Below are 23,405 nucleotides of genomic sequence, written 5' to 3' on the forward strand. Positions count from 1 at the left end.
AGAACCGCTTACTCCTCTGGGAAGGGGGCTGAAGCCAGGGAGCCAAGTGGTCTTGCTCAGCAGATCCCACCCCCATGGAGCCCAACAAGCCAAGATCCACTGGCTTGAAATTCTCACTGCCAGCACAGCAGTCTGAAGTTGACCTGGGACGCTCAAGCTTGGTGGGGGTAGGGGCATCTGCCATTACACAGGCTTGAGTAGGCAGTTTTCCCCTCACAGTGTAAACAAAGCTGCTGAGAAGTTCAAACTGGGTGTGGAATCCACCATAGTGCTGCAAAGCCACTGTAGTCAGACTGCCTCTCTAGATTCCTTCTCTCTGGGCAGGTCATCTCTGAAAGAAAGGCAGCAGCCCCAGTCAGGGACTTATAGATAAAACTCCCATCTCCCTGGGACAGAGCACCTAAAGGAAGGAGCAGCTGTAGGTGCAGCTTCAGCAGACTTAAACATTCCTGCCTGCTGGCTCTGAAGAGATCAGCGGATCTCCCAGCACAGTGCTCGAGCTCTGCAAAGGGACAGACTGCCTTCTCAAGTGGTCCCTGAACCCCGTGCCACCTGTCTGGGAGACACCTCCTAGCAGGGGTCGACAGACACCTCATAAAGGAGAGCTCCGGCTGGCATCTGGTGGGTGCCCCTCTGGGATGAAGCTCCCAGAGGAAGAAGCAGGCAGCAATCTTTGCTATTCCACAGCCAGGTAAACAGGGTCTGGAGTGGACCTCCCACAAACTCCAGTAGACTTGCAGCAGAGGGGCCTGACTGTTAGAAGGAAAACAAACAGAAAGCAATAGCATCGACATCAACAAAAAGGATGCCCAGACACAGAAACCCCAACCAAAGGTCTCCAACATCAAAGACTAAATATAGGTGAATCCAAAAGATGAGGAAGAACCAGCTCAAAAAGGATGAAAATTCCAAAAACCAGAATACCTCTTCTCCTCCAAAGGATCACAACTCCTCGCCAGCAAGGGAACAAAACTGGATGGAGAATGAGTTTGACAAATTGACAAAAGTAGGCTTCAGAAGGTAAGTAATAAGAAACTCCTCCAAGCTAAAGGAGCATGTTCTAACCCAATGCAAGGAAGCTAAGAACCTTGATAAAAGGTTACAGGAACTGCTAACTAGAATTACCAGTTTAGAGAAGAAAATAAATGACCTGATGGAGCTGAAAAACACAGCACAAGAACTTTTTGAAGCATACACAAGTATCAATAGCCAAATCAATCAAGCAGAAGAAAGGATATCAGAGATTGAAGATCAACTTAATGAAATCAAGCATGAAGACAAGATTAGACAAAAAAGAATGCAAAGGAAAAAACAAAGCCTCCAAGAAATATGGGACTATGTGAAAAGACCAAATCTACGTCTGATTGGTGTACCTGAAAGTGACAGGGAGAATGGAACCAAGTTGGAAAACACACTTCAGGATATTATCCAGGAGAAATTCCCCAACCTAGCAAGATAGGCCAACATTCAAATTCAGGAAGTAGAGAGAACACTACAAAGATACTCCTCGAGAAGAGCAACCTCAAGACACATAATCGTCAGATTCACCGAGGTTGAAATGAAGGAAAAAATGTTAAGGGTAGCCTGGGAGAAAGGTTGGGTTACCCACAAAGTGAAGCCCATCAGACTAACAGTAGATAGCTCTGCAGAAACCCTACAAGCCAGAAGAGAGTGGGGTCCAATATACAACATTCTTAAAGGAAAGAATTTTCAATCCAGAATTTCATATCCAGCCAAACTAAGCTTCATAAGTGAAGGAGAAATAAAATCCTTTACAGACAAGTAAATGTGGAGAGATTTTGTCACCACCAGGCCTGCCTTACAAGAGCTCCTGAAGGAAGTACTTAAGGAAAAACCGGTTCCAGCCGCTGCAAAAACATACCAAATTGTAAAGACCATCGACACTGTGAAGAAACTGCATCAACGAGTGGGCAAAATAACCAGCTAGCATCAAAATAACAGGATCAGATTCACACATAACAATATTAACCTTAAATGTAAATGGGCTAAATGCCCCAATTAAAAGACACAGACTGGCAAATTGAATAAAGAGTCAAGACCCATTGGTGTGCTGTATTTAGGAGACCCATCTCACATGCAAAGACACACGTAGGCTCAAAATAAAGGGATAGAGGAATATTTACCAAGCAAATGGAAAGCAAAACAAAAGCAGGGGTTGCAATCCTAGTCTCTGATAAAACAGAGTTAAAACCAACACAGATCAGAAAAGACAAGGAAGGGCATTACATAATGGTAAAGGGATCAATGTAACAAGAAGTGCTAATTATCATAAATACATATGCACCCAAAACAGGAGCGTCCAGATTCATAAAGCAAGTTCTTAGAGACCTACAAAGAGACTTAGATTCCCGCACAATACTAGTGGGAGACTTTAACACCCCACTGTCAATATTAGACAGATCAACGAGATAGAAAATTAACAAGGATATTCAGGACTTAAACTCAGCACTGGACCAAATGGACCTAATAGACATTTACAGAACTCTCCAACCCAAATCAACAGAATATACATTCTTCTCAGCACCACATAGCACTTATTCTAAATTTGACCACATTATTGGAAATAAAACACCCCTCAGCAAATGCAAAAGAATGGAAATCGTTAACAAACAGTCTGTCAGACCACAGCGCAATCAAATTAGAACCAGGATTAAGAAACTCACTCGACTGGGTTCAGTGGCTCATGCCTGTAATCCCAGCAATTTGGGAGAGCTGAGGTGGTTAGACCACGAAGTCAGGAGATCAAGACCATGCTGGCCAACATGGTGAAACCTCGTCTGTACTAAAAATACAAAAATTAGCTGGGCATGGTGGTACATGCCTGTAGTCCCAGCTACTTGGGAGGCTGAGGCAGGAGAATCACTTGAACCCAGGAGGTGGAGGTTGCAGTGTGCCAAAATCATGCCACTGCAGTCCAGCCTGGTGCCAGAGCAAGACTGTCAAAAAAAAAAAAAAAAAAAAAAAAAACAACAACAACAACAAAAAAAACAAACCTCACTCAAAACCACACAACTACATGAAAACTGAACAACCTACTCCTGAATGACTACTGGGTAAATAACTAAATTAAGGCAGAAATAAATAAGTTATTTGAAGAATAAAGACACAAAGTACCAGAATCTCTGGGACACAGCTAAAGCAGTGTTTAGAGAGAAATTTATAGCACTAAATGCCCACATAAGAAAGCAGAAAAGATCTAAAATTAACACCCTAACAACACAATTAAAAGAACTAGAGAAGCAAGAGCAAACAAATTCAAGAGCTAACAGAAGATAAGAAATAACTAAGATCAGAGCAGAACTGAAGGAGGTAGAGACACGAAAAACCCTTCAAAAATCAATGAATCCAGGAGCTGGTTTTTCGAAAAGATTAACAAAATAGATAGACCGCTAGCCAGACTAATAAAGAAGAAAAGAGAGAAGAATCAAATAGATGCAATAAAAAGTGATAAAGGGGATGTCACCACTGATCGCACAGAAATACAAACTACCATCAGAGAGTACTACAAACACCTCTATGCAAATAAACTAGAAAATCTAGAAGAAATGGATAAATTCCTGGACACATACATTCTCTCAAGACTAAACAAGGAAGAAGTCAAATCCCTGAATAGAGCAATAACAAGTTCTGAAACTGAGGCAGTAGTTAATAGCCTGCCAACCAAAAAAAGCCCAGGACCAGGCGGATTCACAGCCAAATTTTACCAGAGGCACAAAGAGGAGCTGGTATCATTCCTTCTGAAACTATTCCAAACAACAGAAAAAAAGGGGACTCTTCCCTAACTCATTTTATGAGGCCAGCATCATCCTGATAGCAAAATCTGGCACAGACACAACAAAAAAAGAAAATTTCTGGCTAATATCCCTGATGAACATCAATGTAAAAATCCTCAATAAAATACTGGCAAACTGAATCCAGCAGCACCCTGAAAAGCTTATCCACCACGATCACATCAGCTTCATCCCTGGGATGCAACGCTGGTTCAACATACACAACTCAATAAATGTAATCCATCACATAAACAGAACCAATGACAAAGACCACACAATTATCTCAATAGATGCAGAAAACGCCTTTGACAAAATTCAACACCCCTTGATGCTAAAAACACTCAATAAACTAGGCATCAATGGAACATATCTCAAAATAATAAGAGCTATTTATGACAAACCCACAGCCAATATCATACTGAATGGGCAAAAGCTGGAAGCATTCCCTTTGAAAACCAGCACAAGACAAGGATGTCCTCTCTCAACACTCCTTTTCAACATAGTATTGGAAGTTCTGGCCAGGGCAATAAGTCAAGAGAAAGAAATAAAGGGTATTCAAATAAGAAGAGAGGAAGTCAAATTGTTTCTGTTTGCAGATGACATGCTTGTGTATTTACAAAACCCTGTTGTCTCAGCCGCAAAACTCCTTAAGCTGATAAGCAACTTCAGCAAAGTCTCAGAATACAAAATCAATGTGCAAAAATCACAAACATTCCTATACATCAATAATAGACAGACGGCCAAGTCATGAGTGAACTCCCATTCACAATTGCTACAAAGAGAATGAAATACCTAGGAATACAACTTACAAGGGATGTGAAGGACCTCTTCAAGGGGAACTGCAAACCACTGCTCAAGGAAGTAAGAGAGGACACAAATGGAAAAACATTCCATGCTCATGGATAGGAAGAATCAATATCATGAAAATGGCCATACTGCCCAAAGTAATTTATAGATTCAATGCTATTCCCAGCAAACTACCATTGACTTTTTTCACATAATTAGAAAAAACTAGTTTAAATTTCATATGGAACCAAAAAAGACCCCATATAGCCAAGACAATCCTAAGCAAAAAGAACAAAGCTGGAGGCATCACGCTACCTGACTTCAAACTATACTACAAGGCTACAGTAACCAAAACAGCATGCTACTCGTACCAAAACAGAGGCCTCAGAAATAATACCACACATCTACAACCATCTGATCTTTGACAAACCTGATAAAAACAAGCAATGGGGAAAGCATTCCCTAATTAATAAATTGTGTTGGGAAAACTGGCTAGCCATATGCAGAAAACTGAAACTGTACCCCTTCCTTATACCTTATACAAAAATTATCTCAAGGTGGATTAAAGACTTAAACATAAGACCTAAAACCGTAAAAACCTTAGAAGAAAACCTAGGCAATACCATTCAAGACATAGGCATGGGCAAAGGCTTCATGACTAAAACCCCAAAAGCAATTGCATCAAAAGCCAAAATTGACAAATGGGATCTAATTGAACCAAAGAACTTCTGCACAGCAAAAGAGACTAACATCAGAGTGAACAAGCAACCTACAGAATGGGAGAAAATTTTTGCAATCTAGCCGTCTGACAAAGGGCTAATATCCAGAATCTACAAGGAACTTAAACAAATCTATAAGAACAAAACAAACAAGGTCATCAAAAAGTGGGCAAAGGATTTGAACAGCACTTCTCAAAAGAAGACATTTATGTGGCCAACAAATGTATGAAAAAAAGCTCATCATCACTGGTCATTAGAGAAATGCAAATCAAAACCACAATGAGATACCATCTCACACCAGTTAGAATGGCAATCATTAAAAAGTCAGGAAACAACAGATGCTGGCGAGGATGTGGAGAAATAGGAACGCTTTTACACTGTTGGTGGGAGTGTAAATTAGTTCAACCATTGTGAAAGACGATGTGGTGATTCCTTAAGGATCTAGAACTAGAAATACCATTTGACCCAGCAATCGCATAACTGGATATATAGCCAGAGGATTATAAATCATTCTACTATAAAGACACATGCACACGTATGTTTATTGCAGCACTATTCACAGTAGCAAAGACTTGGAACCAATCAAAATGCCCATCAGTGACAGACTGGATAAAGAAAATGTGGCACATAGACACCATGGAATACTATGCAGCCATAAAAAAGGATGAGTTCATGTCCTTTGCAGGGACATGGATGAAGCTGGAAACCATCATTCTCAGCAGACTATCACAGGAACAGAAAACTGAACACTGCGTGTTCTCTCCCATAAGTGGGATTTGAACAATGAGAACATATGGGCAAAGGGAGGGGAACATCACACACTGGGGCCTGTCAGGGGTTGGGGGGCAAGGGGAGGGATAGCATTAGGAGAAATACCTATTGTAGATGACGAGTTGATGGCTGCAGCAAACTACCATGGCACATGAATAACAAACCTGCATATTTTGCACATGTACCCCAGAACTTAAAGTATATATATATATACACACACACACACACACACACACACATATAAAAAGACAAAGTCTTCCTTCTTTTCCTAAGGAGCAGCCTCAATATTTTCACCTAAACTCCCTCCTTCTCCACCCACAATAGAACCAGGCCCCTTTAGGTATAAAAGACTAAGCCACTATCCGAAAACACATTAGCACATATTCTTATTTTATCCAAGAGACACTCAGGAGTCACTAAAAGAGAGGGGAATGACACCTGAAGAAGATATTTTGGGCTGTTCTGTGCAATGACTGGGCCCGTATTCATCTTCATAATCCAATGGATAATTGTACTAAATACTCTTTATAAAATACTTTTCACAGGCATGAGCTCATTTGAACATCACATGCTGTGATGTAAGGACATTGCTGTCCTCACGTTAGAGATGAGGAAACTGAGGCTCCAGGATGTGTCTTCAGATCCAGTGCTCTTTGCCTCCCCCTACCACCCCAATCCTCCAGCAATTATGGTAGAGTTCTGCTGGAACAGGCAGCTGATCAACACATGTGGCCAGTTGATCACCTCTCAGCAATGCTGGGAAGGAAGGACACAAACATGAGCCCTGTGTGTCAGGCAGAGGCCAGATATTTCCTGTACGTTTTCTCCCCCAATTTCCCCAACTTCCACTCCCTGCGTTCAAATCACAGCTCCAGCACTTGTTAGCGGTGTGGTCTTTTAGGCCAGTTTAACACTTCATCTGTGCCTCGGTTTCCTCAGGTATAAAATGAGAATAATGCTATGTCCTCTCTGTAGTGTGATGAGGTATAAATGAGCTAACCCACTAAAACATGTAACCCTGGGCTATAAGAACACTTGCATATGAACTATTATTATCATTGTTATTTCCCCTTATTTTATACATGGGGAAGAATGTTCATAAAGATTAAGTGGGAACGCTCCTGAGATTGGAATCTAAGTTTGACTCCAAAGACCTTAATTTTTTGCTGCCTTCAGGTACCTTTGCACTTTTTTACTCTTTGCTCTTTTTCCTCCTCCTTAACCCTTCTTGGTACAGGTAGCCCATTGCCCTTAAGCGGTGTTTCTGATCCTAGGCTGCCTGCATTAGAATTATCTGAAACCTACTCCCTATGGACCAAATTAGAATTTCTGGAGCTGAGGCCAAGGAATCTGCATTTTCATAAGCAACACAAATGATTCTCTTACACCGAGATAGAGGTCAAGAGGCACTGACTCAGACTGTCCACTGGAGCAGCTGTCCTTGCCTGGGCCTCCCCGGCCCCTCCCACCTCCCCTTTCACCCAAGAAGTGCCCCAAAGTGTTCTTGCTGCAAACCCTCCCTCCCGTGCACATCCCCTATCTGCTATTTCCTGATTAGGAACACAAGGCTGATGTCAGCTCATTGTGGGGCTCCTTGTCTTTCCAATCCATTGTGAATAATGGCTTATTAAAGTAATGGCTTGTTTTGCCTCAGCATCGGGCCGGCTCAAGTCAGAGCAGGGAAAGGGTGGGGGCAATGGGGGAGGAGAGGCAGTGGATTGGGCAACATAATTCCATGCACAAAACCTGCCGTGTACAAAGATGCAACAGTTATTCACCTAGAAACTTGCAAACTGCAGCAGGGTCAAGCCCACAAAAATGAGATAACACGGAGCAGAGCAGGTAAGCACAAAAGGGCAGAAACTAAGTCAGTATTTTTATTAGAGCTTTATCTTATCTCTCATGCACAGCAGATTCCTTCCAGAGAGAAGGCTTGTGTCAGTTACCATTTGCTTTCACTTAATTCAGCTTTGCAAATAATAGTCAACCACTCTCACCTCCAATTCATGAGTCCACCAAAAAACTCTTGCTCGATGCCCTTTGAGGCTGCTATGACTCAATCTCAGAATGTGACCTCAAGGCAAACTACATTTCTGGCTTTCTTATTCTGATTTTTCTGTGGCCTAAATTTCTCCTTCAGTTGGACTTAATCTCTGATTATGTAAACAGCTGGAGATATCATAATTCCTAAGGGGATATCAAAGAGCTGTAATGAGTGGGGAAAGGAGTTGAGGGGGTGGGGAAAAATAGAAGAAAAACAAGCATTAATTATTAAATGCGTAGGAGATTTTAAAAATCACATACCATTTGGCACTTTTCCTCTCCACAGTGCTCTATCCCCATTAAATGGAAGGAGAGCCAGGCCTCTCATCATGGCAAATTTGCTTAATTATGTTTTCTCTCTCTCCTAAAGTGGGAAGGGCTTAAAAACTTGCTTCCTATGTTGGTCACCTTTGCTCTGAATGAGAATGCATTTGCCCTACCTAGAACATTGATGCCATCTCATACTTTACAAACTGAATTTGGAACCACTTAACCAAAGGCAATATGCAAACACATGTGAATAAGATGAAATCAGCTAAGGAGTCCAGAATCCTGGGTATGATTTTATAATATGACAGATACACCACTCTTGGCTTTATTTTGCTTGCTGGAGGAGAAGTTCAGGGACTGGATGTCAAAGGAGAGATAGGGTGACAGAAATATAGAAGTTCATGAAGTGCCTCACCCTCCACAAGAGAGTGGGTCTGGATTTACCCACCTTCCATATCATTGAATTTCTGGAGTAGGGTTGATGGTACCATTACAACTTGTTATCACTCAGTGATTCAGGTAATGGGTGTTCTGATTGGAGGCTTAGAAATCCAGTCACTACAATCATAGGTGCTGCCTTCTTGCCACTCACATCCCAAGTAGGAATAGCCCAGGTGAGTCATGTCCCACACCCTCTCCTAGAAGCTGGGGATTCACCCAATGTCAGAGGCCAAATCATCCTCAGATACCATCTAGTCAAACTTCCTAATTTTACAGATGGGCAAACTGAGAGCCAGTGGTCCAGTAACACGACAATACAGTCAGTTGGTGGCTACATAGAAATAAGGATTTGGGTCCTGTGAATTTTGGTCCAGGAACTACCATTTTGCTCTTTAATAGTGTTTAAAGGACACAGAAGCCCATTTTCTAAAGTCTTTATAGTGTGTGTTTGTGTGTGTATGTGACAGAGTCTCGCTCTTTTACCCAGGCTGGAGTGCAATGGCATGATCTCAGCTCACTGCAACCTCTGCCTCCTGGGTTCAAGCGATTCTCATGCCTCAGCCTCCCAAGCAGGTGGGATTACAGGCACCCACCACCACCCCTGGCTAATTTTTGTATTTTAGGTAGAGATAGGGTTTCACTATGTTGGTCAGGCTGGTCTCGAACTCCTGACCTCAAGTAATCCACCGGCCTCGGCCTCCCAAAGTGCTGGGATTACAGGCGTAAGCCACCGTGCCTGGCCAAAGTCTTTATAATCTTAAAAAGGAGAGAGAGGAAAGAGATAAGCATAAGAAGGAAGGCATAGCTAATTAATTGGAGGGCGATGGTCTAAGTTCAAGCTTTGAAATGAAACATAGCTGGATCGGCCACTTAGTTGATGTGTGAGCTTGGAAATTCACCTAAAGTTACTGAGTCTTAGCCCTCATCTTTTAAATTGAGATGGTAATAGTGCCTACTGCACATGGTTATGTAAGGATTAAAGAAGATAATGCACAGATCCTGGCACTGACAAAATGCTTAATAAATATTGGCTATTATTATAACTCCAGTGCAGACACCCAAGGACTTGGATAGACTGCCAAGAAATCAGTCCTGAGGGGGCCTGTCCTTCAGCCAGACTTCCTCCCTGCCAGCTCCTCTCTTCCAGCCTGGGCTGCTATGCTGCCCACGTCCTCCACTCTACTCCTCCAAATAAGTGGCAATCATGACATTTTTAGTATCCAGCTTCACACACAGATCTTTCCAGCAGAGTAACAGGGTATTGACTAAAAATAAAGATGTAAAAGGACCAGGGATAAAGGGAATTGGTAAGGAAATGAGAATAGAAAAAGGAAGGAGAGCTATGAGGAGATTCCTTCCATCTTTGATCACAGTGCTGGATCATGTATAGGGAATGTATAGGGAATGTGAAGTACAATCAGTATACCATTTCTCCACGGAAGTTACACTGCTAGCAAAATGAATTCTCATCACTTTTCTCCTACCTTGCCTAAATCATTAAATACTGTGGATTACTGTGCAAGTTTCTCCATGCCCTAAAACCATGAAAACCGTGTCCTATAAACAGCTGGTTTCAGTGGCATTCTAGTCACTGACTCTCTGCTCAGGACTGTACGAAGATAATATTTATCAAGATGACTGACTCAACAATGGTCAAATAACATTCAATATAGTTTTAATGAGAAATACATGTGATCATATTCTGAGTCTGAAAGTCAGCAGCACATCTTTAGCACATATTAACCAGAACATCTTATTTCCTGGCTGTATCAGAAAAGACAACTTGCTCTCTCTTCACTCGGAGCTGAAGTTTTCCTTTTAAGTCTCCATTTGTCTTCTTGTGGAATATGGGCCTGAAAGGACAACAGGGTCACATTTTCCTAAGACAGTATATGTTTTGCAGAGTGTATCTCTGATGCTGGCACCACCCAGCAGCTGGAGACCTAGGTGCCAGGAGTCTGAAGTTCTAACGTTGCATTTCAAACCCCAAAGTTCAGTGGATCTTCATCTTAGTTGCAGAGAAGTCATTATTTTCATTTTTTTTTTTTTCTGGATGCGATAGTTGCCCCCTGCCAGACATGAGAACAAACAGAATGTGTTCTGACTTTTCCGAGATTGCTTCATCAGCATGTATTTTCCACTTAAAGCTTTTCAGTATTGGACTTACACATTTATGAACACCCCCAAATGGACTGTTAGGGTTTGGTTTAATCCCCAAGAAAAGTGGCATTAAAATAGATCTTTTCCCAGCAATAATAATGTAATTTATGATAAAGTATTCTACTCTCAGTACCTTGGAGACACATGAGAGCTTTTATGTAATAAAAAAGCCATTTATTTCTGAATATTTTAATGCATGTTTCCATATTTTTCTCATTTTTAATGCAGGGGCCATTGACAGTATTGTAAGAGAATGTCTTTTAAAAGCAACTTTACGGCAAATGTTCCAGTGAAATGGATGGCAGCGTGCATCGTTGCAGAGCTGTATTGCTGAAAAGAGCAGGGCAGAGATGTTCTAATTCACATTTATGTGCATAAAAGGGTAACCTCTACAGAGAGAGACAATGTTATTGGGTAAATTGATAAGATATAGTAGACTTGGCTTCAATTTGGGGCTCCATCCTTTGATTTGCTGTACTTACTTAGTTATTGCTATGTCTCCTATGCCATGTCTGAAATATAGAAGGAACACATGCTGGAGAAGGCTATGACAACTATTGGGGAAAAGAAAGTAAGTCAGAGCCTTAGGTGTTAACTGGAAAGACAGGCTGTTTTAAAAGGACAGAGAATCAAGGAGCAAATAGAGCGTCTTTGGACAGAAATTAGACTATCTATATACATATATAAGTGTGTGTGTATATATATATATGTATATATATATATATGTATATATATATATACTCACTGCAGCCTCGACCTCCCAGGCTCTAGCAATCCTCCTGCCTCCTCCTCCCAAGTAGCTGGGACTACAAGTGCGCTCCACCTCTCGGGGCTAATTTTTAAAAATTTTTTTGTAGAGACAGGGTCTCACTATGTTGCCCAGGCTGATCAGGAACTCCTGGGCTCAAGCAATCCTCCCACACTGGCCCCTCAAAATGCTGGGACTACAGGTGTGAGCCACTGGGCCCAGCCTATTTTGATTTTTTAAGCTTTCATATCCAGAGCTGTTCATTTGGATGGATGCCCACCATCTAAAAACTACTAGGACAATGGTTGTTGACTGGGAAGGTAGAAGCAGGGTCTGGAAGTGGGAACAGTGTCTGAATCAAAATACACACATCCCTGGTTCTGTGATTTTAAAGCCATCTTGAGAAATCTCAGAAATGTAATTCTGATACTCTCCCTGATCAAAAGCCACTGCAGTAGTATGAGATTTAACTTCAATCGTATGTGCTTACAAGAGATACGAAAATGCGTATTTGACATGAACAGAACCACACTTCTGAGATAAGAAGCCAACTTTTCACGGGTGTCTTACTGATGCTTTTTGATAAAATGCTCTGCTTTTTTTTTTTTTTTTTTTTTTGAGATGGGGTCTCACTCTGTTGCCCAGGCTGGAGAGCAGTGGCACAATCATGGCTCACTGCAGCCTCAACTTCCCTGGACTCAGGTGATCCTCCCACCTCAGCCTCCCAAAGAGCTGAGACTACAGGCACACACCACCACACCCAAATAATATTTGTATTTTTTGTAGAGACAGAGTCTCTCCACCTTGCTTGGGCTGGTCTCAAACTCCTGGGCTCAAGTGATCTGCCTGCCTTGGCCTCCCAAAGTCCTAGGATTATAGGCATGAGCTACTGCACCCAGCCACTCTGTGGTTTTAATGGACATTGATAACACCCCTCTGTAAGACAAAATCATGATCCAAAGCCAGACACTGGATACCCCATAAAAGGGCTGGGTGAAGAGTCTGTAGAGCAGGGATCTCGTTTTAGTTCTGGACAGATGAGCTATTCTGGCCTTGCAGATGTAGCCTAAGCCACTCTAAATATGGTGTCTAGGTCTCTCAGCTCCCCTCAGGCAGCTGGAAAAGGGTGAACAAAAATATCAAGAGAAGAGGGAAAGGATAAGTTAGTATCAGGATGATGTAGGGAGAACAAAAGCTAGAAGGAAGGAGTAACACCGGCATAGCCACCTGCTCAAGGCAAGGCACTGTGTTAGGTACTCACACCATTAGAATGGAGACTTCTAACAGGGAATAAAATGGAGATAAAGGAAAGAAGACTTGGAGAAAAGCCAGAATTAAAAGGGAATCCATTCTACACTTTCTAACCTCAAGATTTCAAAAACTAAAAACTGAACAGGTGTTTTATGACTAGTGAAAGCTAGTACTCACTGCGCCCTTAACTGTACTGTGTTTTACATTCATCAGCTCACTGGATCCTATGAAAAGCCCTATGAGGCAGGCATTATTATTGTACTGTGGTGCTGACATAGAAACCAAGCCTTGGAGAGTTTAGATAACCTGCTAAATGTTCACTCCTGTTGGGTGATGGTTCTGGGACTTGAAGCTGAGGAGTTCAGGTCTGTTGTGTGGACTCTGCTCTGCTAGTAGCCGAGGGCTACTGGTGTGGACTCTGCTACTGGGCAGCTCAAAATGCTTCAAGGGTTCTGATCTCAGAAAGTCTCTTGGGGGTTTGGGGAGAAGACAAGAGGTTGGGCTGGCTCCCAACCAAAAGCCTTGGAGACACTTTCAGGATAGTCTGGGAGCTGGAACCACAAAGAAGGTAGATGAAAACAGGTAGCTGGGGGCTGAGGATCCACAGCTGGGTGACGGGGTAAGAAATTCTGCTACAATATAGCTACTGGGAGCATGGCCTTGGGAGGACAGCTTCCTGGGTTTGAATCTCACCTTAACCACTTCCTAACTGTGAACTCATGGACACAGTTTCTCCAGCTATGAAATGGGCTAATACTAGTAGCTGCCTCAAAGGGCTGTGAGAATTAAATGAGATATAGAGAAAGTGCTTAGTAAGTGTACGTAGTGAGCCCAGCAATAAATATTTGCTGTTATTTCAGTAAAGGAGTGTTTGGATGAAGCTCTGAAGTCTTTCTGTCACCCTCATTGCTGCCTGCTTCCTACAAGTATGGTGAATTGGCATGTTTGGAGTGTGTGATATGTGGACCCACTCATGAGCAAGCCAGCTTTGCCCTGTGGGAGAAGGAATACATGTCAAAGGAATAATGCTGGCCAGGTGCAGTGGCTCACGCCTGTAATCCCAGCACTTTGGGAGGTCAAGGCAGGTGGATCACGAGGTCAGGAGATCGAGACCATCCTGGCTAATACAGTGAAACCCCGTCTCTACTTAAAAAAAATACAAAAAATTAGCTGGGCATGGCGGTAGGCGCCTGTAATCCCAGCTACTTGGGAGGCTGAGGCAGGAGAATGGCGTGAACCCAGGAGGCAGAGCTTGCAGTGAGCCAAGACTGTGCCACTGCACTCCAGCCTGGGCAACAGAGTGAGACTCCATCTCAAAAAAAAAAAAAAAGGAATAATGCTATGACTTGTGACTTCTTCCTTGGGACTTGAGGGGGTGTTGAGATAATTCACGGCTACTAAGCATCTCCTGAATGCTTGCCAACACAAAATGTTGGGGTCAGCTTGACCTCCCTTTGCCCATGGTGAAGAAAGGGCACCTTTCTCGAGAGGAGGACTCTCCCCCAGGACACCACTCTGTGGGCATGGCATGAATGGTCTGGCATGGCAGGATGTACCAGCAGTGTACCTAAGAATGCCTGTCCCAGGTGGGCTGGAACAGCACAAAGGGTAGAGGCAGGATTGGAGAGCCTTTGCTCATCATGGCCAAAGAGTGGGCTGTCCGCTGCAGGTCACAGAGGAAGATCACAGGGAGCTTCTTTGGGCTTCCTAAATAGAAACTGCTTCTATTTGCAATTCATTCATCCTTACTGCTCAGTCTTTGGAATGGACATTTAGAAGCCAGAGATACTTGAGGGTGATTTTCCCAGACATGGTGCATCTCCTAGGAGGTGATCCTAGTTGGAGGTCAGGCCAAAACGACTACAGGGAAGTGAATTTTATCATGACCAGTGGGAGCCAAGTGAGCACTTAAGAATGAGAGCACTCTGTTGTTTTGTGGCATGAGGGAACAGTCAAGTAGGGTTGATTTGGGGCTAGAACTAAAGAGAAAGGAGGTTTGGGACCAGACCTTGTAAGATGGTCTCCCTTTTTTCCTGTTTCTCAATCATAGATTACGTGTTACAAACAGCCTGAACTCTGAGACTTGGAGCAGAGGAAAGCAGGTCCCTGGATATTCCTGGCAAGAATTATAATAACTCACAGAGGAAGAGATTCTGTATCACAACAGGGAGTCTCAAATTAGTCAAAGACTTGGAATGGTTTTCTGATAAATGAAATGTAATCAATTATGGTGACTTCTTTTGGGAAATTTATTGACTTCTTCCTTCCTCCTTGTTTACTTTGGATTGCCACTTGGGTCAAGTGTGAAGTTGTTGATCTTACCCCATCAGCCTGGAATATGTGTGAGCACATCTGTGGCCATGACACAGAACACAGATGGCCTGACATAAAATGTGGTGCTAAGTAAACCAAATAGCCAAAGAGGTACAAACTGACAGTCATCTTGAGCCAATAGGAAGTGATATTTTAAGTGACGGTTTGAAAAAGAATATGGCAGCACTAAATGTTGAAGCAACCACAACTCTCCTTTATGGCTGGTGGGAATGTAAATAAATAAGAGCACTTTAGAAAACTGTTTGGCCATTTCTCCTAAGGTTGAAATGTTTGGCCATTTCTCCTATGCCGTGTATCTGACAGAAATATATACACGTGCACAAGAGAGATGTACAAGAATGTTCATAGCTACACTATTCAAAAAAGCCAATATATAGACACCTGTTTTGCACAGCTTTAAAATTATCTTGTCCTGATTTTTGCAGGCATTTGTTTCTTGCAAGTGTAGTTGTGATGCCTTGCCTGGGGCCTGCACCATATTGATTTCCTGCAGTGCAGCTTCTTTGACTTGGGATTTTCCAGGAAAACTCATGTATGTGCAATCTAGAATAAGAGAATTTTGCTGGTGGCATTGTCCTTGACCAATCGGGGGCAGGAGCAGATGGACAATGGACAAACGTTTCCATTGTCCATGTTTCCATGGTAACATGGCTGGTGTAAATGATCCTATGGCTGATTTCAAGCTACCATTTAACATGTGGCCCACACCATTTCTGAATATTTTATCATTGGCTCTTGTGAGCCAGTATGATCTGGCTCAGCACACCACCTGCTCTAACCAATAGCTGCCGTGTGAGAAAGTGGTTTGAGTGTGTCCTGATCTTGGATTTTTTTCAAGGGGAGCCAGAAATCTGGATTTGCATGTGAAAACTCCTGATTTTTAAATTATATCAACTAGTTCAAATTTTTCAAAAACACTTGACAAACCAAACAAACAAACAAAAAAAACCCAACTACATCTGCAAGCTAGATTTAGCCTATAAAATGCCAGGTTTTTTTTTGTTGTTGTTGTTTTTTTACCTTTGGTGTACAGACTAAACCTTTTGAAGACGGTCTGTCAGCCTCAGTAACGAAGCACAGTTTTTTGCGTAGACAGAGTTCAGGGCTTAATCTGCATGGCTGTATGATGTGAGGAACTCAGTCTTAACTGGGGATTGAGTAATTTGGGTTCTAGTATCAGTTTTCTATGAAAATTACTTTACTTACCTGGGCCTCAGTTTCCCCATATGCATTAAGATACCTTCTGAAGAAATTCTTCTCATATCAGAACTCCTAGGATTGTATATTGAGCATAAAAGTAGGTTAGGTGCTTCTTTGGGACTAGACAAACTCCTCAGAGGGGCAGGGAGAATTCAGGGATGCTGGTTGTTGGACAGAGATTCCAGGCTTGTAGGCTGCAGCTGTCTCTCCTTCCACTCCCTTCACTCATAAAAGAGAAGCTGTGGCTTTCCCCAAGCCATGGTTCTAACAATATCCATTTGCCTGCTGGGGAAGTCCAGGCATGATGCTTTGTGGTCCTCAGGCTTCTTGAGAAAAAAGTCCACTTTCTTAAAATAAAGCATGATGTGGCATGGAGACTTCAGCCCTGGCGTTTGTTACCCTGGGCTTATGATGTGGCTCTGCCACTTTTTAACTAGGAACTTCATCTTCACTTTTGTCATAGGACTTCCTGCCTCATGGGAATTGTGACAAGAAGCATCCACTGTTTCAAGTGTCTAACATGGCCTCTGGCATATAGTGTGAAATGAACACTAATTACTACCATCCTCGTGATTTATTAAGGCATTCACCTATTGAGAAGTGCTGGGTAGCCAGCAGCCCAAATATTCATTAAAATTTGATCTTACGTCTCCTTGTGTTTAATTTGGTTCAGTTTACTCTGTTATTTTAGAGATTCTGCCAGCATTAATATTTCTGCAAGATCCAGACAGGTCTGGACACAGAGATTCTGATCTAATCCAAATTTGTGGGCTTGGGAATGCTTCTAGAGAGAGATGCTACTATATATTCTGCTGAAGAAGATTCGCATACCAGGAAGAAGAAGATTTAAACTTTGATTATTTGAAGAGGCAACGAAGTAGTCTAATCTGTGCTATTAATTTGTTTAAAGATAACACGTGCAAGTTCCCTAAAGACAGCATAAGTAACTATGTATCAGAGTCTGAGACAAAGGGAAAAATCAGTAATGCTGATCTTGTCTTTATTTAAAATTTGGTATTTTGTTCATTCATCATGGATTTTTGCATTAATTTTGATTTATAAAATGTTGCATTCAACTCGTTTTTTTTTCTTTTTTCTTTTTTCTTTTTTTTTTGAGACGGAGTCTCACTCTATCCCCTAGGCTGGAGTGCAGTGGTGCAATCTTGGCTCCCTGCAACCTCCGCTTCCTGGGTTCAAGTGATTCTCATGCTTCAGCCTTCTGAGTAGCTGAGATTACAGACATGCACCCACCATGCATAGCTGATTTTTGTATTTTTAGTAGAGACGGGGTTTCCCATGTTGGCCGGGCTGGTCTTGAACTCCTGACCTCAGGTGATCTGCCTGCCTCAGCCTCTCAAAGTGCTGGGATTACAGGTGTGAGCCACCATGCCCGGCCCCTAATTCTCTTTTTTTTTTTTTGTTTTTTCTTTTTATTATTATTTTATTATTATTATTATTATTATTATTATTATTATTATTATTATACTTTAGGCTCTATGGTAACTGTGCACAACGTGCAGGTAAGTTACATATGTATACATGTGCCATGCTGGTGCGCTGCACCCACCAACTCGTCATCTAGCATTAGGTATATCTCCCAATGCTATCCCTCCCCCCTCCTCCCACCCCACAACAGTCCCCGAAGTGTGATGTTCCCCTTCCTGTGTCCATGTGTTCTCATTGTTCAATTCCCACCTATGAGTGAGAATATGCGGTGTTTGGTTTTTTGTTCTTGCGATAGTTTACTGAGAATGATGATTTCCAATTCCATCCATGTCCCTACAAAGGACGTGAACTCATCATTTTTTATGGCTGCATAGTATTCCATGGTGTATATGTGCCACATTTTCTTAATCCAGTCTATCATTGTTGGACATTTGGGTTGGTTCCAAGTCTTTGCTATTGTGAATAATGCCGCAATAAACATACGTGTGCATGTGTCTTTATAGCAGCATGATTTATAGTCCTTTGGGTATATACCCAGTAATGGGATGGCTGGGTCAAATGGAATTTCTAGTTCTAGATCCCTGAGGAATTGCCACACTGACTTCCACAAGGGTTGAACTAGTTTACAGTCCCACCAACAGTGTAAAAGTGTTCCTATTTCTCCACATCCTCTCCAGCACCTGTTATTTCCTGACTTTTTAATGATTGCCATTCTAACTGGTGTGAGATGGTATCTCATTGTGGTTTTGATTTGCATTTCTCTGATGGCCAGTGATGGTGAGCATTTTTTCATGTGTTTTTTGGCTGCATAAATGTCTTCTTTTGAGAAGTGTCTGTTCATGTCCTTTGCCCACTTTTTGATGGGGTTGTTTGTTTTTTTCTTGTAAATTTGTTGGAGTTCATTGTAGATTCTGGATATTAGCCCTTTGTCAGATGAGTAGGTTGCGAAAATTTTCTCCCATTTTGTAGGTTGCCTGTTCACTCTGATGGTAGTTTCCTTTGCTGTGCAGAAGCTCTTTAGTTTAATGAGATCCCATTTGTCAATTTTGGCTTTTGTTGCCATTGCTTTTGGTGTTTTAGACATGAAGTCCTTGCCCATGCCTATGTCCTGAATGGTATTGCCTAGGTTTTCTTCTAGGGTTTTTATGGTTTTAGGTCTAACATTTAAGTCTTTAATCCATCTTGAATTGATTTTTGTATAAGGTGTAAGGAAGGGATCCAGTTTCAGCTTTCTACATATGGCTAGCCAGTTTTCCCAGCACCATTTATTAAATAGGGAATCCTTTCCCCATTTCTTGTTTTTGTCAGGTTTGTCAAAGATCAGATAGTTGTAGATATGTGGCATTATTTCTGACGGCTCTGTTCTGTTCCATTGATCTATATCTCTGTTTTGGTACCAGTACCATGCTGTTTTGGTTACTGTAGCCTTGTAGTATAGTCTAAAGTCAGGTAGCGTGATGCCTCCAGCTTTGTTCTTTTGGCTTAGGATTGACTTGGCGATGTGGGCTCTTTTTTGGTTCCATATGAACTTTAAAGTAGTTTTTTCCAATTCTGTGAAGAAAGTCATTGGTAACTTGATGGGGATGGCATTGAATCTATAAATTACCTCGGGCAGTATGGCCATTTTCACGGTATTGATTCTTCCTACCCATGAGCATGGAATGTTCTTCCATTTGTTTGTATCCTCTTTTATTTCCTTGAGCAGTGGTTTGTAGTTCTCCTTGAAGAGGTCCTTCACATCCCTTGTAAGTTGGATTCCTAGGTATTTTATTCTCTATGAAGCAATTGTGAATGGGAGTTCACTCATGATTTGGCTCTCTGTCTGTTATTGATGTACCGGCCCCTAATTCTCATTTTAATCTTAATGTGCTAAGCAGCTTGATATATGACTAGGCTTCTCTGGGATTCTGTTTCTTTGATTTTAAAATAAAGTATAAGTACATTTATACTTTTTTGCAAAAGCATTTTTGAATACTTAAATGCTTTCTAAAATTATTACATTAAAATTTCATTTTAATTACTGAGTTTGGGTTTTTTTGTTTTTTTTTTTTTTTTTTTTTTTTGCATTGCCTGTAAGTACAAAGACAATTAGTAAGTGTTTTTGGTTGCAAACAACAGAATTCACTGTAGCTACTTCAATTGTAGTCACTGAACTGTATTGGTTTTTACTCAGAGTGCCTAGGAGAGTTGGACAATCAGGCTTGGAGGCTACTGAGCTGGATAGAATACCTTAATTATTGCTCCAGGAGAGTCTCTGCTGTTACAGCACAGCAGGGGAACTACCACTGGAACCACCACAACCTTTGCCTCTGCAAACTAAGTGTCTCTCTGTCACCCTCATCAGAATTCCTCCACCCCGCACTCTTTCTTCCACAAGGCTCTCCTACAATCAAAGTCTGGCACGGTCTATCTGAGGAGGCCAGGGCCATGCTTGTGTCCAGCTATAGACAACTTAGGAAAGTGAGTTTCTGGCTTCTTCCTGGAGAAGGGATTCATAAATCTGGAAATCTTCAAACCAGGGAAGGGCACTGAGAAAGTGCTAGGCAGCTGGATGACTAGGGCTCATATGAGTGCATTTTTTTCTGGATAACTTTGTAGGGTCCCACATACAATCGTGCAAGTGGTACAATATATACAGGCCCCACTGTAGTGGGGTGGTTTCTCCCAGCTCAGGCAGCATCATGGGCATGTGTGCAAATATGAGGAAAAGGGACTAAATGTACATGTGGAGAATCACTCTCCTCTTCCCTGAAATCACATTCATACTTCAAGCCACCCCTTTCCCCTGCCCCTCCTGGGAGAAAGGTTGGAAGCAAAAGTGTTTGTGAAGTTTCAGGAAGATACTTACTTCTGGTGTCCCCATCGCTCACTTGAACCCATAGATTTCCCGCATTTCCTTACCGTAATCTGCTAATAACGTGACTGCCCTGCCCCACGGGAGGCTCTCTGGACTCATTAAGTCTGAAAATGCTTGGGAAATGCATCTGCCAAGTCCTACAGCCAACTGTCATTATTATCATCTGCTTACAGACACTCTCCCAGGCAGCAAAATATTTTCAAGCTCTAAAATCCTGGCCCTAGCCCATCCCTTTATTTTCATCTTACCTAGCCTGGGTAGATTCTCTGAAGGACACACAGACTCAAAATCAATGTCCCATCTGTCTCTTGTTTACAGCTTATCAGGTGCCCAGGGCACCAACACAAGGAGGTGTGTTGTGAAATGAAACAGTGAAATCCCTGGGAGCATTTTCTCTTCTGAACTGATTTAACTTTAGCTCTCTGAAGCTTTTTCCTCCTTTGGCTTCTGAGAATGGTGTGCTGGTCTGAGAAGCAAGAACTTTTCATTGGCGTAGCTATTAATATTGACTAATATGGACTTCCTGTGCCTTGCTGCAGTTTGAAATTTATAAGGATGGCTGCCTCATTGCATGTGTGTGTGTGTTTGTGTGTGTTTGTGTGTAATTGCTTTGCTCCTTCTTTTGCATGTGAGTAGATCGATCTTAAGGATCAGGACTCAGCTCTGTCTCCCCACAACAATGCCTCCAAAAGGGGAGGGGGTCATGAATGTTTCAAAAACAACATATTTTTTATGCATGAATCTTCTTTGCTCCTTCCTTCCTTTCTTCCTTCCTTCCTTCTTTCCTTCCTTCCTTCCTTCTTTCCTTCCTTCCTTTCTCTTCCTTCTCTCCAATCTGTTTCCTCTTTGTCTCCCTTTGCGTTATCCATGCCCCATTCTTTCTCTCCCAACTCCAGGACTGTGTGACTTTTCTCTTTGACCTTTTATCCTCACTGCTTCTTTGGCTATGATTTGAATCTGGGTCCCTAGAATAAGCGTGTCCTTCCTTTCTCTGTAGACTATACAGGTTGACTGCTTTGTAGATTTTGGCATTTTGTAGAGCATCATATGAATGCAATTTTTCTGGATAACTTAGCAGGGGCCCACATATAGTTGTGCAAATTGTACACTGCACACAGACTTCTGCTGAGTGAGCGAATGGGGCAAAAATCTAACCCATGCTACTGTCTCCAAGCTGTGTATCCTGGGCAAGTGCTACATCCACTGAAGGAAAAGTCATGCTTTTCTAATTTGGTGACTAATCATGGCTCAGTCCTAGCAGCCAATTATGCACACACAAATAGGCACTGCATAGTTGTTTACCACACCACATTCCCTCCAGTCATCTGAATTTACATACTCTCAAAACTCACACGGCTTCCAGCGGTGCACATCCCCACATTCCCTCCCAAGGCAAGTTGGTGTTTGACAATCACACTGCCATGATTTCACTCCAACAGATTTCATCCTATGTGAGTTGGTTTTTCTACAGAAACAATGTGACAAGCAGTGATTATATCCTAAGGGTGACATCACAATCGCCTATTTAAGCTATTATACTGTTGAAAATTGTTTATTGCAAAAGACAGAAATAAGAAAACCCTATTTTTCTATATTACTATTTAAACAATCATAAAAACAATAATCCTAAGTAAGACGTTATTTTGGAAAGATTATATAATTTGAAAGAGGCTGGCCTTCGAAAGAATAGCAGGTTTAATTAGGAGAGCAGAAGGAGGCAATCGAAACCTCTGTGGGGATGCTGATATACTCTGTAGAAGTAAGATTTTGACAAACTTCAGAGGATGCCAACTAGGTTCTTTTTTTAATCTAATTTTATTGCAAACCCCAGGATAGTTAAATCTCTAAAACTATTCTTAGGTTTATTAGACTTAATATAGCTTATTTCTTGGCTCACAAAAGGGACCAAGAAAGGAGAGGGAATAACGTTTTGAATGAAGTAAATAGGCAAGACTTGGAAGAAACTAGGAAGATAATTGAAATGCATGTCTCACCATGCGTGAGAAGGAAATAGCTAGCATGGAAATAGCTGAAGTTGAAGCAGTGAGTGTACATGCTCGTCATGAAGTTAGTGGGGCATATTAGTCCTTCTCACACTGCTATCAAGAACTACCTGAGACTGGATAATTTATGAAGAAAAGAGGTTTAATTGACTCACAGTTCCACCGGCTGTACAAGAGACATGGCTGGGGAGGCCTCAGGAAACTTACAATCATGGTGGAAGGTGAAGGAGAAGCAAGCACCTTCTTCACATGGCAAAGAAGGAGAGAGAGAGCAAGTAAATGAGGAAGTGCTGCACACTTTCAAACAACAAGATCTCGTGAGAGCTCACTCACTATCATGAGAGCAGCAAGGGGGAAATCCACCTCCATGATCCGATAACCTCCCACCAGGTTCCTCCCCCAACACTGGGGACTACAATTCAACATGAGATTTGGGTGTGAACACAGAGCCAAACCGTATCACAGAGGAGACCATGTAAAGCCCTGGAGAACATGTGGGGCTGGGAAGGGCACAGGTTCAATGTGCTGGGACTGATGTTCCTGAAAGGACCATTCTGGCTGCTGTGTTTGTCAGGGATCAAGGTG

General features: G+C 42.1%; 1 protein-coding gene across 1 annotated transcript; it reads right to left on the reverse strand.

The window, feature by feature from the left end:
- Positions 1-10,479: 10,479 nt before the first annotated feature.
- Positions 10,480-22,258, reverse strand: LOC129037443 (uncharacterized). The gene is made up of 5 exons (XM_054489560.1): positions 22,170-22,258; positions 16,521-16,586; positions 15,696-15,857; positions 11,464-11,535; positions 10,480-10,890 (listed from the first exon to the last, which is right to left on the reverse strand). Exons 1-5 carry the CDS (start codon positions 22,196-22,198, stop codon positions 10,815-10,817), a joined length of 405 nt encoding a protein of 134 aa, XP_054345535.1. The 5' UTR covers positions 22,199-22,258; the 3' UTR covers positions 10,480-10,814.
- Between the last annotated feature and the right edge of the window lie 1,147 nt (positions 22,259-23,405).

Source organism: Pongo pygmaeus, chromosome 4, assembly GCF_028885625.2.
Source record: "Pongo pygmaeus isolate AG05252 chromosome 4, NHGRI_mPonPyg2-v2.0_pri, whole genome shotgun sequence".
Classification (NCBI taxonomy): Eukaryota; Metazoa; Chordata; class Mammalia; order Primates; family Hominidae; genus Pongo; species Pongo pygmaeus.